This window comes from Lolium rigidum, chromosome 4 (genome assembly GCF_022539505.1).
Source record: "Lolium rigidum isolate FL_2022 chromosome 4, APGP_CSIRO_Lrig_0.1, whole genome shotgun sequence".
In the NCBI taxonomy this organism is placed as follows: Eukaryota; Viridiplantae; Streptophyta; class Magnoliopsida; order Poales; family Poaceae; genus Lolium; species Lolium rigidum.
In genome coordinates, this window is record NC_061511.1 from 42,196,901 (window position 1) to 42,212,123 (window position 15,223).

The 15,223-nt window shown below is 44.5% G+C and overlaps 1 protein-coding gene across 1 annotated transcript; it reads right to left on the reverse strand.

The window, feature by feature from the left end:
* Positions 1 to 383: 383 nt before the first annotated feature.
* LOC124646957 (putative 12-oxophytodienoate reductase 5) lies at positions 384 to 1,284 on the reverse strand. Its single transcript, XM_047186985.1, has 2 exons — positions 1,162 to 1,284; positions 384 to 1,061 (listed from the first exon to the last, which is right to left on the reverse strand). Exons 1-2 carry the CDS (start codon positions 1,282 to 1,284, stop codon positions 450 to 452), a joined length of 735 nt encoding a protein of 244 aa, XP_047042941.1. The 3' UTR covers positions 384 to 449.
* Positions 1,285 to 15,223: the final 13,939 nt, after the last annotated feature.

Below are 15,223 nucleotides of genomic sequence, written 5' to 3' on the forward strand. Positions count from 1 at the left end.
ACAGAACAATTATCTTTTATAAAAAAATTATTTTATAAAAAAATTATTTTTAGACCCGAAAGCTACTTAAATGCAGATAGAATCAACTTCATATTTTTAGCCTTTTCGATGTCATGTTCTATAAAGAGAATTGTGCCATTAGTATATTATAAGATGGATAAACCGTCATCAAGAAGATGCAGCACTAGCCATTAGACTTCGCACGATCAATCACGATGGCGAGCATATTTGCCACAATATTAAAAATCTTTGGCGAAAGAGGTTCATTTTGCCTTAACCTTTTCTTTATCTGGAAGTATCTACCATTGCTATAATTGACCACAATGCATGACAACTCAACGACCACAGACTGGGCCTGATTGTTGTATAAAACACAACACTTCCACATACATCCAGTGCGAACACGCACTACAAATTAATCGCGCGAAAGAAAGAAGTTCCATCGATGATCATCCGAGGAAGGGGTAGTCGGTGTAGCCGACGACGGGGTCGGAGGTGTAGAAGGTCATCCTATCGTACTTGTTCAGCTCCGCGCCGACCTCGAACCTCTTGGGCAAGTCCGGGTTGGCGAGGAACAGCCGGCCGAAGGCCACCAGGTCGGTGTACCCCTCGGTCACCACCTTGCCCCCTTCCTCGCGGTCGTACCCGCCGTTAGCGATGAAGGTCCCCTTGAACGCCTCCCGGTACGGCAGCAGCCGCTTCGGCACCACCCGGCGGCCGTCCACGATGGCCATCCTCGGCTCGATCATGTGCAGGTAGAGGACGCCGTGGTCGTTGAGCTCGGTGGCCATGTGGAGCGCGAGGGAGTGCGGGTCGGAGTCGTGGCACTCCAGCAGGTCCGTGAAGGGCGAGAGGCGGACGCCGACCCGGTGGCCGCCGACCTCCTTCACGACAGCGTCGACCACCTCGAGCGCGAAGCGGCACCGGCTCTCGAGGCTGCCGCCGTACTCGTCGGTGCGGTCGTTGGAGCTGTCCTTGAGGAACTGCTCGATGAGGTACCCGTTCGCGCCGTGGATCTCCACGCCGTCGAAGCCTGCCGCGCGCGCGAAGCGAAATTCAAGCTAGGGAAAAGAGCCGAAGCAGACTACTCGCTGTACCCCAGCGCCGTGTCGGAGACGCCCGTGGCCTCCGAGATGAGCGCGTCGTGCGGCTGCGGCACACGTTGCCGTAGTAGCGCTGCCTCGTCAGCGGCGCAAGCACGATCCTGTAGTACGTGCGCACGGCCAGCTGTGGTCCATCATCAGAGAAGCAAAAGGCGTGCGTCGCGCGCAGGACAGTGCGCATTCGTAATCAGGCGGTTCCGTTCCTGACATGCAGGTCGCGTACTAGTCAGGAGCAGGCCGACTCGCGCGCGTTAACTCATTTGGTTAATCAATTAATAATTTATACTATATATATACTGTATGCGCATAGTCAGGAGCAGGTCTTTTGCTCTCTTCCCCCATCGAATGAATTGACATGAGTCGCCGCCTAGTGCATGCCGCCAGCCAATTGCACCCTCCTCCCTTCGCTTCCATTCGTTGGTTCCGTTCCTGACTCTCATTGGAATTTGGAAGACATGAAAACCCAAGGGTGGTCTCCTTCTCTTATTTTCTGGAGTAAACCCTTAATTAACGCATCAACCGAGGAAAATAAATTCAAGAATTACAGCTGGGGGAAGCAATTTTCTGGCCACGCGCGCATGCATTAAATATCTTGGAGCCCACTTCGGTTTTCTTCCTTCCTTCCTACTAGTACTAGTAGTATCTAGGCATCTAGCTGCACCGTACGTGAACACTAGCTATATGTGGAATACAAATGGAAAAACGAAAATAGTATATACTTAGTAGATTGGACAGCACTTGCATACCACTAATGCGGAGCCCGGAACGCCAAACAAGTCCCTCAACATCACGGAGACTTGAACCTCCTTTAGCAAGTCCACCAATCCGGCCTTCATCATATTCCTTCTTCTGACTTCACCATGGACCAAAAAGTCACTTGATGTCAACACAGAATAGAGCTTTGCGCCGCTCCCTCCGGAACCAAATGGTCGAAATAAAAACATGGGTCCGCGCGAACGAATACCACCCGATCCAGCAAACTCCAGGCAAAAGATGCATTGTTCCATTCGTCGGCGGAGCTTTCCGAAACTCTTCTCTCCAGCCAGATCAAGGAAAACTGACCACCGGAAGGTCTTCATCTTCGCTTGCGAGTAACCCGAGGTCCGCCACCAAAATAAAGCAAGCCCAGCGGCCCCCGCGCCGCCAGTCACTCCTACCGGATCACCAGGGAAGAAGATGGCAGCGCAGATCATGCATACCCCCGCCGAACCGCCCCTGGGGGCGAAGGCCGCCACCGCTCCACCCACTCCTCCATGGCTACCGGCGAAGTGCATCAGGCCCCAGCCAAGCAGCCGTGCTGCCCCACGTCCTCCACCGGCGCCTCATCAGCTCGCATGATGCACCGCCGCGGAAGCCCTCTCCTCCCCATCGTTGTTCGACGGAAGGGGCGCCGCCACCGGAACCAGCAGCAGCGGCTGCTAGGGTTTGGGGAGGGATCCTCCGCCGCCGCCCGGGAGGGGGCGGGAGAGGAGGTAGGGTTCATCGATATGATATCGTGGTGGTGTAAAGAGGTAAAGTCAATACACAACTTTGAATTTACATTTTCTTCACAAAACAGGACCATCCACTAGAAAGATTCTCGAATAATAGTGCAAAACTTCCAGCTTGAAGATAATATATGTATGGTGTACTTAAACTATCAAATTATTCAGCACACTGGCTATTTATTAAAAAGTTGCGAAACGAATCGATAACTAAATCATATTTTTGAAATCAACCAATACAAGGGCACACGGAGTATGGAGCATGTGATTCACAGCAAGAGTAGCATGTGTTCGCCAACAAAGTTGATGCATGCATTTGATCTGTGCAAATTGCCCGATGAGTGCCTAGCTACGTATAAATGTGCAAGATTCCCTTTATTTCTTGTGTATGCAAGACGAGGACACCATAGCCCCACCGGGGTGCCCAACGTCGGCGCACCTTTACCTTCCCCCCGAGCGCATCCTCGCCCACCACCGCCACCGAAGGCGTCGCCAGGAAAAACCCATGTCGCGTGGGGGTGGCGGAACTCCTCGGCCACCATGGAAGCGTAGCGGCGGAGCCCGCTCCGGCCATCTACAACAGTGATGCATGCGACAAAGGCAGCCAGGGTGCCTCGGTGGTCCAGCGACGGCGGGCACCGCGATGGCGGGTGGAGCAGGTGGGCCCGATCTGAGCCCAGATGGGCTTGGTCGGGCCGCGACCTACACACAACTGCATCTCGATGACGCTGACATCGCTAAGCATCGGTACTCATGCGGTATGCCTATAACATGAGGACGCCTGGGGATTCGGCCCTAGGCATGGCGGCGGCGACCTTCTTTTTTCCTCGGAGGTGGTCGGTTGGCTGGTAGTGGCCGATGGATTGCTTGATCCCACATGATCCACATCTAGTCCCGACGACGAGTTGAGGAGACGTGGCAGCCGGTGAAAACCGAGCTATGAGTCTACTAGACCGGATGAGTGCTCCCGTTTCGCTTAGTGGGTGTCTCGGGGTATGCGATGTTTCCTTATCCTAGTTGATGGGGCTTATAGTGTTTTCGGGGAATGAGTCCATGTTGGCATGATCTTCTCTCTAACTGTTGTGTTTGTTAGGTGTTGTGTGGTGGCTTCAGGGTTTTTTGATGTATAATCTCTTGTCTGTTCTTTGATGATTAAATGAAAGAAAAAAATGGTTGAATGCATAAAACCTAATGATGTAGAGGCGGGGCATAGCCTCCGTTTGTAAAAAAAGCTACATACAATACATGATGCATATGTGTGTTGATTATTTGCTTGCACACGTGGACATGCACAACTAAAAGTACTTGGTAGTCAACTCTCCTGCGATGGGTCCCCTTCCTCATCTCGCGCGCCGCCTCTTCCCTGGTGCCGCTCGGGTTTCTGCACCGCCGCTCGAGCACCGGCCAGCTATGGCTCGTTCCCCCGGTGGATCCCGTGCATGCGCGCGCCTCCAATCGAGTCCCACCACGGCCTGCACATATACAGCCAGGCAATAATTGCAACAAGGGGATTGGAAAATTTGGCCGGCTAGGTCGTTCTGTTGTAAAGAGCAATTCCAAATCTTACCTAATGATCTGAAGAGATACTTAACCAGTGGATAGACCTAATGATAATGTTTCTGAACATGGATAGCTTTGCCTTCTATTTCCAGGTAAATGACATACTTCAACGCTGCCCAGATCTCATGGATCGATTTAGCGAGTTCTTGGAACATTGTGAAAATATAGGTAGACCACATATATTAGTCATTTGTGTAGTTCAGTTTGTTGAATGCACTTTCTCTGTACTAGATTTTATTATGTTGGGTTCATTTTTTTCATTTCTAAATACTTCTTCCATCCATAAATAAGTGAGTCATTTTTCTAGATATCGAGGTATCTATATTAAAATACATCTAGATACATCATCCGCATCTAGACATAAATAAGTTGAGTCACTTATTTATGATCGAAGGGAGTAGTTCTTTTAATCCGTAGATGGCTTTCCGGATGGTGTCATCAATAAAAGTAAGTGATCTATTACTTCCTCGCCGACTGCCTAGGTGGTCGCCTCGGAGGTCCTGAAAAGCTGTCCATGCTGGCAACTGGCAGCTCATGTTATTTGTATTGTCTAGTGGTAGACTGCTCATAGTGGGAGTAACATAGCTAGTAACATCACATATTTCAAGATATTTTGGTGACATGGCATGCTAATAAATGAAGAAAGAGAGTTAGGTGGTAACTAGCTATGTTACCATAACATCACACACCTCAAGACAAGATGAGTCTACAACATAATAAATGATACAATGCATGATACCACATATAAGTTACTACCCACTATGAAGGTAGTAACCTAGACTAGTAACATGACATATGTTCCTAGTCCAAATTACTCCCCACTATGACCAGCCGTAGTCGACGTTCCATTTTTGTAGTGTGCGATGCCGATGATCTTGTGTGTGCTGGAATTTCACATGTGCTGTGTGCATTTCTTTATTAGATATGTGATTTGAATGTGCTGCAGAAAATAGGAGAGGTCGTGCCCATTTTTTGATAGTCCTGCTAGTTAACTGGATATTACTATATATTAGCTGGCTTAACTTGTACAGAAGAGGAAATTAAGATAACCAAATGCGTACCTAGCTAGCTAGACACAATTGATCCAATGAGCATGTTGATGGATTTCGGGAACGCGCGCAGGGAAGTTATGGCTTGTAGCTCCTTAACTTGTTGCAGAAATTCCGCTGATAGAGTATCTCTACTTACTTAAAAAACTAAAGTGGTTCCTTATTCTGCCATCACAATACGCTTCGTCGTATGCTTCGTCGTACGCTTCGTCGAGCATCTCTTTTCCGCACGGCCTCAACTGGGCCGAGGCCCATCTACCTTGTCGTGATGGAAAATGAACACAGCAGCCGAAACCCTCGCTCCTGAGCTCGTGATCCTCCTCCCCCTGCTCCATGACCCGAGCCGCCGCGCTGCACGAGCTTGCCCGCCGCCGTCGCGCGAGTCTCCCCGGCGCAGCCGCTTCAATCCTGCACGATCCGACGCGACTCACACAGCGCATCCGGATCCACGCTCGGACACAGGGAGACGCGCTGCCCTCCGCAGATCGTAAGCCAAACAACAGCATGGAAGCGCGACTAGAGGCATGGATTTGGGCATAGCTGCCCAAGATCGTACATCCTCTCTTGAAATTCCCCATCTTCGTACCTCCGCGATCGCCGACATCGGCGGAGACCTCGCCTGCCATCCAGCGGCGGTGGGGATCAACCGGTCGCCGTGGCGGCGGTTATCGACGGCGCGGAGGCGGCGCAGCAGGTCTAGCCCTGATTTTGCAAGCCCTCCAAGATGGACTCCTCGACACCTGCCGGGTTCTTTGTCCGGCTAGATTTTGAAGAAGGTGCATGTGCCGGCGGTGAGGATTGAGGAGCAAGAGCTTCAAGAAGAGCATGCTCCTTCGTGCAGACTCCCCCTACTGCTTCTTATTGCGGTGGTTCAGTTCCAGACGATTGGTACGTGTGTTCTTCCGTCTGTACCATACTTATACCTTGTATTGACTTTTTCAGACATATATTTCTTCAGTTCATGCTTGATTCACTTACTCATCATTTGCACATCAATGAACATTGGTTCATCACTCTTGATAGGTAGCATGAGGGTATTCAGTGTTGCATGTAATAAGAATCGACATGTTTTCAATCTTATACATAGGGTTGTTTGTTTCCTTAAGCTACGGAAAGAACCATAAATTTATGATGTGAATTTGTGAAATGCAGATGAGGAGTTCATCCCAGAGGCCAGAGCCACACCTGAGCTACGGATTTAATGGCACTAGGTCCGACATCTGCAAGCTAGCAGCAGGTACTTCACGGGAATTACTCATCTAAGATCATATCAATCAATAATGGGCTCGGTAGCTAGCCTACTTTGTACAACGCATGTTCCTTCATAGATATCCAGCTTTGTATATCACAGGATCATCCATTGTCTTTTGTGAATACAATACTTTTGTCCTATCACGTGTGTTATTGTTAAATTGATGATTTTGCGTTATTCAATGAACTGAGATTTCACTTCGTGTTGTTCTCTTTTTTTTCTGGTTTTCCTAAAAGGTGCAAGGGTTTATCATCTGACTATTATTGATTGCAATGATGTTTCCTTGGCAAAAAAATGGCAAATCACCGATGAATATATTCGAACAAAGGAAGCACATATGGTGGTATCTTCAAGACCGCTGACACTCATATTCAGAAGCTTTGAGGTAACTCTTACTTTGAAAGCTTCCAAGTACATAGATATTTATTCCTTCATAAGTAGATATCCCAAGTATGATACATGCTACTCAATTTTCATGCTCATTTGTTTCCCTAATTTTGGTTGACTCTCAACCTAACCAGCATATGCATTCATACAAAGTCACCACCAATTACATTAGATGGGATATTAATTATACTACTCTTCTAAAAAATCTGATCTTATAGAAGGTCCCCAGAAAATTTACACTAAATAATTATTTAGAAACGACAAAGAGTTCTGGTGAATTCGGCGGAACGAGATTCCAGCCAAGCAGTCATAACAATGAAACAGCGGCGAACACATGGTGAGACAGCGGGGTTCCGACAAGGTCGGTGCAACAGCGGCAGAATCATGGCGATACGACGTTGGTCGTATTGCGCGATTTCCCTGCGATTTTGATTCATATTTGCATGTTAGTTCTATTGGAGACAGATGAGCCCTATGTATTTGCGGCTCCTTTTTGTTGTGGTTTGTACTGAAACTGTCATGAACTTGAGTTAGGCTGGGGTGTTGCTGGCGCGTGGGCATTTACCTTGCACATATTATGTGGAATTTAGCTGTACATAATGGCCAAGATGGTCTCAGGACATGCAGCTCAATTCTGATGTTGTTCCACGTTGACAAGGTATAGGAAATATGGAGGAACATGCTCAATGGTCTTTATTTCTTGATGGATATACACAACATATAAATATGTCTTTGGTATTTTCGATATGCATATTGCATTACAAAGCTACAACCCTTAGAAAAATAATTGGGCCAGAAAGCAACTGTGTTTTGTTTGGATAAATCTGAACAAGTGAAAGCAAAAGTCCACTCTTTTTTTTCTGTTTACATTATTGTTTTTGATACCTCTAATTTTGCCCGAGTTTCTTGAAATATATATACTTATAGGTGAAATTAACTAATAGCATCTTTGTATCGTTTCATGCACTAATTTGTCATTTCATTCTTCTGAAGGTGTTTTCCCGATGTGCAAAACCTCTGGCTTCCAAGTTAACTGATGAGCTTCACAGAGACAAGCACTAAAAAGGATCGTCTAGCTGGACATACGGGGGCATCTCTTACATGATACATATACTTGATGACACAACTTCTTATGATGCAACACGCCTGAAAGCAGATGAAATGGATTACGCCTTGGATAACTATCATTCCAGCTGTATGATCAAATGTATCATACTTGGTACGTCATTTTCTCGTGGAGATAGGTACCTTGAATTTACTCATCGATTACGCCTTCGATAACTATCATCCCAGCCGTATGATCAGAGGAATCATACTTGGTACGGCATTTGCTCGCGGATACATGTACCTTGAATTTATTCATCGATATGTCACTTCTTTAATGTCTTTCAAATTTGTGAACCATGAGCTGAATATTTTTTTAACCATACTGCACTTTATTGGTGTGGTACTTTACGAAAAATTATGTTTCGATATTCTTTGAATTTGGTTACTGCAGTTCCATGGTAGAAACAACATTCCTGGGATCTCATGATTCCAAGGTGGAGGATCTTAGAAAACCCAAATTATAGGTGTTTTTTTGCGAGTATATGAAAACTCTGGACCATAAAGCAGCGAAGAAGTGAGGGCCTTTCTGAGCCTAGAGTGCAAAAAATCATGGTATGTTTGGATATCTTGGCCTAGAGCGCAGAAAAGCATGGTATGTATTTTTTTAAATCTGCCTATCGCCTATTAGATTGCAGGCGAGAATGATGAGCTTCATAAAAACAACATTGCAACACACAGGCATTTTACTATATCCATTAATGTCCCAGATAAATTTTATGTGCCAGCAATGTGGAAGTTCACCTCATTATCCTTTTTACACCTGCAGGAGCTTATGAGAAAAATATAAGACTCTTATTTAAGAAGGCATACAAAAGTACCCTCTTAATTGTATTTATATGTGCCGTTATACAAGATTTTTGTGCTGGAACTTGGGTTTATCTTATGCAATTTGGGTCTCTATCTATGCATGTGAAGTTTGATGTTACACCGTTGTACTTATCAGCAGTTTGAATCTTGTTCAGGTCATATAGGGTGTGAGACTCCTGCAGCTGAATGTATACTGCTTTAAAGAAGATATGTTGTTGATGAATATCCGAAACCAATCATACTGTCCAAATTTCTGATTCATATTTTCATCAATTGGCCGAGGATAAACTTTCTGGCTATTGTTTCTTGCAAAATGCGGCTCAAGAAGTTTGGCGTCCCCTGCAATCAGATGTGTCTCCTCTCTTCCCTGTTCTGTTCTGGACACTCCTTTGATTTAGTTCTTGTGTTATTTGTAGTTTCATAGAAGTTTTGTGTGGTTGATGGCTATGTTAGTTTCTGCTTCTTCTATTCCATGTTAATATTTTTTTTCTAATTGCTTCAGGCCGGCATTTTCTCACAGAAGAAAAATGAGAACAAAATGAGGTTGCGTTGAACTGGTCTGCACTTCTTTATCCATCTTATATAGTAAATGTTTGTGAAGATAGTTTTTCAGTAAGCAATGAAATTAGCACTGACCACTGTACAGACTTTCCAGGACAATAGGAAAGATAGTTTTTCTGCACGGTGGGTGTTCTATATGAACTGAGATTCCACAATGATTTGAAAGATGCTGTAAAATATGCAGTTAGTAAATGGATAACTAATTTGGACGTTTTTCGAAAATGATTTGAAAGACTGTCCCATGCCCCTTTGTTTCAATTTCTTCTCCAGCTTCGATTTCGATGTTTGGCCTCACCAATTTGCTGATGTAAATGAGTAATCTGGGTATCTCTATTCTGGATCAACAACTGGAACTTCTTTACCATGATCTCATATGTCTTTAACAAGTTCTTTCTCTTGTATTTTAGAAAACAAGCGTGAATCTTATAGTGATGCTGTTATTGGTTTAGGATTTTTTTTCTCGATCTCTGTAAGTATGCTTAGAGTTATGAAAGCCTCGTGTGAGAAGCTTATCGTCAGTTTGAATCTTGTCTAGGTCATATGGGGTGAGACTCCTGCAGCTGAATGTATACTGCTTTAAAGAATGGAATAGACTTAGCTCTGGATTTTCAATAAAAAAAATGATATTACAGCCACATGATTTCGTGGTGGTGTCAGATACTTGGGATATTTTTTTTACCAGACAAACACTTCGGGTTGTGTCCCACTCCCAACTATACCAGTCTGTATTTAGACCTGGTGTGAATACTTTTGTAAAACACGCCGCTTCATTGTTGAAACAAGTACACATTGAGATGTTGAAAGAAGTGTATCTCCATTCATATTTGTTAAAGGTGGAATGATAATAATCTTTATTGAAACCCTATGATTGGTTATGAGTTCCCCTGCCTCCCGGGTTGCTCGCGCGGGCGACTCTGGAGGCGAACACAAAACCCTAAAAGAGCGCGTCGCGGCCCTCCCTGGCCGGCGTAGGAGGTGGTGGTGGTGCCTGGCCGCCAAAGGCGGTGGGCTGTGGTGCATCCCTACGAAATCCCTTCGTGTCGAGGGGTGTCGTCGCGCGCGCCGGGAGACGGCACAGTGATGGAGTGTGGCAAGGAGATGCTAGAGGCTGCGCGGCAGTAGTGTTGGCAGGTAGTGTTGACAGTTAAGTAACTAAATTCATCTCCACTACTTACAAGAAGGCAAACTAAGCAAGCAAATTAAATCTTAACCATCCATACGCATCCATTCCATGCTTCCGGCCTGACTCGGTCATTTTTTTTATCTTTTCTTTTGTTTTCTTGCTTTGCTTTGCTTTTTATTTTATTACTTTTCTTTCTTGTCAGTTGTGATTACATATGTTTATTGAGAAATAAAATTTGAGAACCCGTAGCAACGCACGGGCATTTATACTAGTAGTAGTATATGAACCGTCTTCACCCCAGGCAATCCCGCAGAATTCCCCCAATAATTCTTCCTAAACCTATCCAGCTTCCACCTGTCTCCTCGAGCGGCGCCATGGCCCTCGCGTCCTCCTCTCCATTCCCAGCGCCGCTCCGGCGCACCATCTCTCCATCCGGTCCTCCTCCTCCATCCCATCTCGCGGGTGGCCTCCTCAGATCGACGCTAGCTCATGACTGCCGCATCGGCGAGCTCGCCGGTGGGAGACTGATAGATCGAGCAGCGTCGATCCAACATGACGCCATGCGGTGGCCATCGATGAGCCACGGAGGGCTGCAGATCGATGCCGTCGTGGCTGCGGCTTCCCACCAAGCTAGCGACGGCTAGCCCATGGCTTCCTCGCATGGCCCTGAGACTGAGAGGCCTCGTCGTCCTGTTGATGGTTGCCACGTACCGTCCGTAGGATGCTGCTCTGGTATAACCAATTCCTCCTTGTCATCGAACTTATTCCTTTCAATACCATATATGCATGTACAGCCGTAGGGCTGGCTGCTAATAGTTAACAAGATTTCATCTTGATTTGTATCTCTACCCCATGCAGATCTCGATATTAGTTGGAGCAGAGTTGCAACAGCTCTTCACATTTGGTTGGTTGTAGGCAAGGTATAGATCGATGCAGTAGATATATATCATGTATGGAAGCAGATCCAGCTGCAACCGCTGTTACGTACGGTTTCATATCGTGCGTACAAGGGTTCCCCGGCCCAGTGCTGAAAATTCTGTGTTGTACTAAAGCCATTCTTGTTGCTCACTTAGTATTATACTAATAAAAAAATGTAACACTGAGGCACTGTTGCATGAATGTTTCTTGTATGTCAGAAGTGACAGGGTTTTGTAGTTTTATTTGGTTGATACCGGGAGTGGTCTTTTTGGATCAATTCTTCTCCAGAATAGTACTATATGCTAGCAAAAGTAAACTGTGTTGTCTATGCATAAACTAATTAATGATTTATGAGTTGCGGAAATGGTGTTTGATTAGTATCTTTTTGGGCTCAGTTATCAAGTTATAAATGAAATAGGGAGTGATGAGATACTATCTTAGTATCTTGACGCACACCTAAAACCTACCAGTGTCTACGCTCTGGTGGTTTAACTACCTGTGTTATCAAGTTAGCTCGAGTTTTACAGGATAAAGATTGCCATACATGACACTAATATACTAAACAAAATTTATCTTATGAGATATTACTTGTCGAATCTTAGTAGCTATATTCCTACTAGAACCCATCTTCTACCTGAACCACGCTTGGACTGAAATGTATGTGTCCAACTTCATGATATCAGATGCAGCGGATGGAAGCGACACACGACGGCGATGCAAAAGGCATGGCGGTTCAGTCCCGGACGTTCACCCCTTGGCTCGGCTTCGACTAGTTGATCTCCCTGGTAGGTAGCACGGCCACCGAGCCATGACGATTCTGTTTCCTGCCTCCACTGTGCGGTACCACTTTGTTTTGTGATGATCTCGATTGGTCATCTGGCCCATGAGCCATAGTGTTGATCTGTTGAGGTTTCTATGTAGCTGGGATTTGATCACCTAGCTATTGGTGGTGTGCAATGTTTATTTAGTTGGTTTCAGGAAAATTTACTTAGCTTATGTAAGCCCAAGTATTTTATTTCTATTGATCCCTCTTTTAAAACTTTGGTAATTGAGGGAATGAATTTCAATGGTAGGTACATGAGGTATAGTTAGTTAAAGGGGTACTGTTTCACATATGTTTAGTCTTTGCTTGGCGCCTTAGTATTTTTAGCTGTAGGTTCAAAGCTGGGTTCATATTGTCTCCAAATCTGGAACTTGCTATATATGTATATTGGAAGGCTTTTATTTATCTTTACAAACTTGATCGGCTTTTCTAAAAGTACATCTAATCAAGTATAAGTGGACATTTGAAATGTACAATGGTATGAGTACTTTTTAATGTATTCTTGTACCATCCATATTTGCAGCTAGAGTGTGTATATGAGGAGGCTGTCCTGTAAAATTGGAATTGCCTTTAATGCCTTGATCCAACTTTTTAATTAAGGAGACGTAATTAGCTTCAGTTCTAAATGATTTGACATATTCCTACAACGAAAACCACCTTTGCGTGGGCAAGTAAATACATACTCCCTCTGTCTCAAAATAACTGACTCCACTTTGTCTATATGTGAATGTATCTAAATGCATGTTAGGTGTAGATACGTCTGTATCTTGTAAGTTGACTCACTTGGATCTATTTGAGATAAAAGGAGGGGAGGAAACAATCCATATTTTTGTTTAATGCTCAATTTACTGCCGCCCTCAAGTTCAGATTCAGTTGATTTCTAGTGTTCATATTCATGTAGCGTTTAACTAGTAGACCATGTGTACAATTGCTTCTTTACTTTTGACCAATTCGCGTGCCTGATGCAATCTCGTACTTTTGCAGATTGTAGTAAAATCTGGTTTCTTATTCCACTGGTGATTTGACATGCTGTTTATTTTGTGAATGTACTCTGATACTATGATATGCATTTCTCTTTTCATGTTTTAACAAGTCCAATTCACAAGAAAGCTCTAGGCTCCTTGTTTGAAATATTAATTTCCAAGAACTACCTTTGCTCTGTAGGTTTCGATCAGCACATGGCATCACGTTTTTATGTTTGCTTGCAGTAAACAAAGTTGTGTAACCTTGTTATCTTGTAATTGCAAGCAGGAGGAGATTTTGGTGGTGTCCTTAGTTACCGCAAAGTTCCTATTGCCGGCTGCTGCGTCCTCCGTGAGGCCGCTTTGCTGCGGGACGGCACGACATCTAGTCTCCACATCCTTGCGTTCTCCGCCAACATCCTCGCCGGAAATAAGGCCACGCCCGTCGAGGCCATGCAGCCGGTGAGACATCTCATCATTCGTCTTAAGCGCTTGTTACAGGAGGCTCCACAGGTGTAGAAAGTAAGTTGGCGGCGCTAATTTACTAGTTCATGATTGGATTCTGCCAGTTGTCGTTTGTAGAATCATGTCTGCATGGCTTGGCCAGATTTGTCTGAGTAGAGGCTTACACAAAATTTGTGTGCAAGGTTGGATAGTAGTTCGGATGTGGATGCTTACCTGATGCAAGCGGCTAGATAGTTCTAGAAGAGAACTAAATATAACCTCCGTCCCAAGGAATAAGGCATACGCGTATTTCAAGACGAACTTTGACCATAAAAATTGAGCAACAAAATATTGATTATATTATATGTAATTAGTATCGTTGGATTCGTATTGAAAAACACTTTCTAATGATTCTAATTTCGTACAAACAATCTTTATATATCTGAATCAATTCTTGGTCAAACAAAGTTCAATAAAGAAAGTTGTGTAATCTTGTAATTGGAGGAGACATAAGTTCTAAACTACTGGGTTATGTAAATAATCAGGTATAGCATTTGGCAAGCAAGTTCTCACACTTCTCTGGATTGTAAAATTGTTCGTTTTCTCATTCCATGGTGATTTGAGTGTTGTTCACTATTCATATTTTAACAAGTACCAGTCAAAAGAAAGCTCCTAGAATCTGGAAATAACTTATCCAAGAACTAATTTTGCTGTGTAGGATTTTATCTGCCCATGGTATCACGCTTTTATGCGGCATTAAGATTCTTTTGTAATATTGTAATCTTGTAACTGCAGTTGTAGAAGATGGTGTCGGTGTCCTTCACCACCGCCAAGTTCCTGGCGATAGCAGCTGTGTCATCCGTGAGCCCTATCTACCGCGCGCCGGCGCGCAACATCTGGGCTCCCTAGCTCCTAGTGGTCACCGCCAGAAACAAGGTTGCGTCCTCTGATGTGTGCAGCCTGTGAGACTTCTCATCTCTTGTCTTCGGAGCATGTTGCGGGACAGCTACACAGGTGTAAGAAAAAGAACTGTCATGGCGTTGCTGTTTACTGCTCTCAATTGGATTCGGGATCTGTCATTTGTAGATCCAGGACTGCATGACTTGGTTCAAAATTTGTTTGAGTGGAGGCTGGCACCAACTTGTATGCAATGTTAGATAGTAGTTTGGATGTGAATGCTTACCATACCTAGCTAGTAGCATGTAGCTCCCTAACATGCTTTCCTCTCGCTAATGATCATTCATGTGATAGTGTCTCTTGTTGTTGTTAAATTAGAGATCCAATGTTGCATTATATTAGAGGATATAGAAGTACTACACTACCGGTTATGTAAATATAATCAGGGTTAGTATTTGGCAATAAGGATTGACATAGTAATAAGGCTAAGAATATAGTCAGAGAAGTTTTTCAAGTCAATAATACTGATTAGTAAATATGGGCTGAAAACAAGTGGTGGTTGTTCAAAGCGAGGTGTTAGTAGTTTATCTAGTTGTATTTTTGTGTTGTCTTGTCCTCTGTAGTTTATTGTAGGTATAGCTTGATATCCCGAGCGGAATGAATGATAACTACACATTGGTATGATTTTTTCAAATATATCCCACTGTCCCATTCTACCATTGGTCAACTTTGTGACCACAATTGCA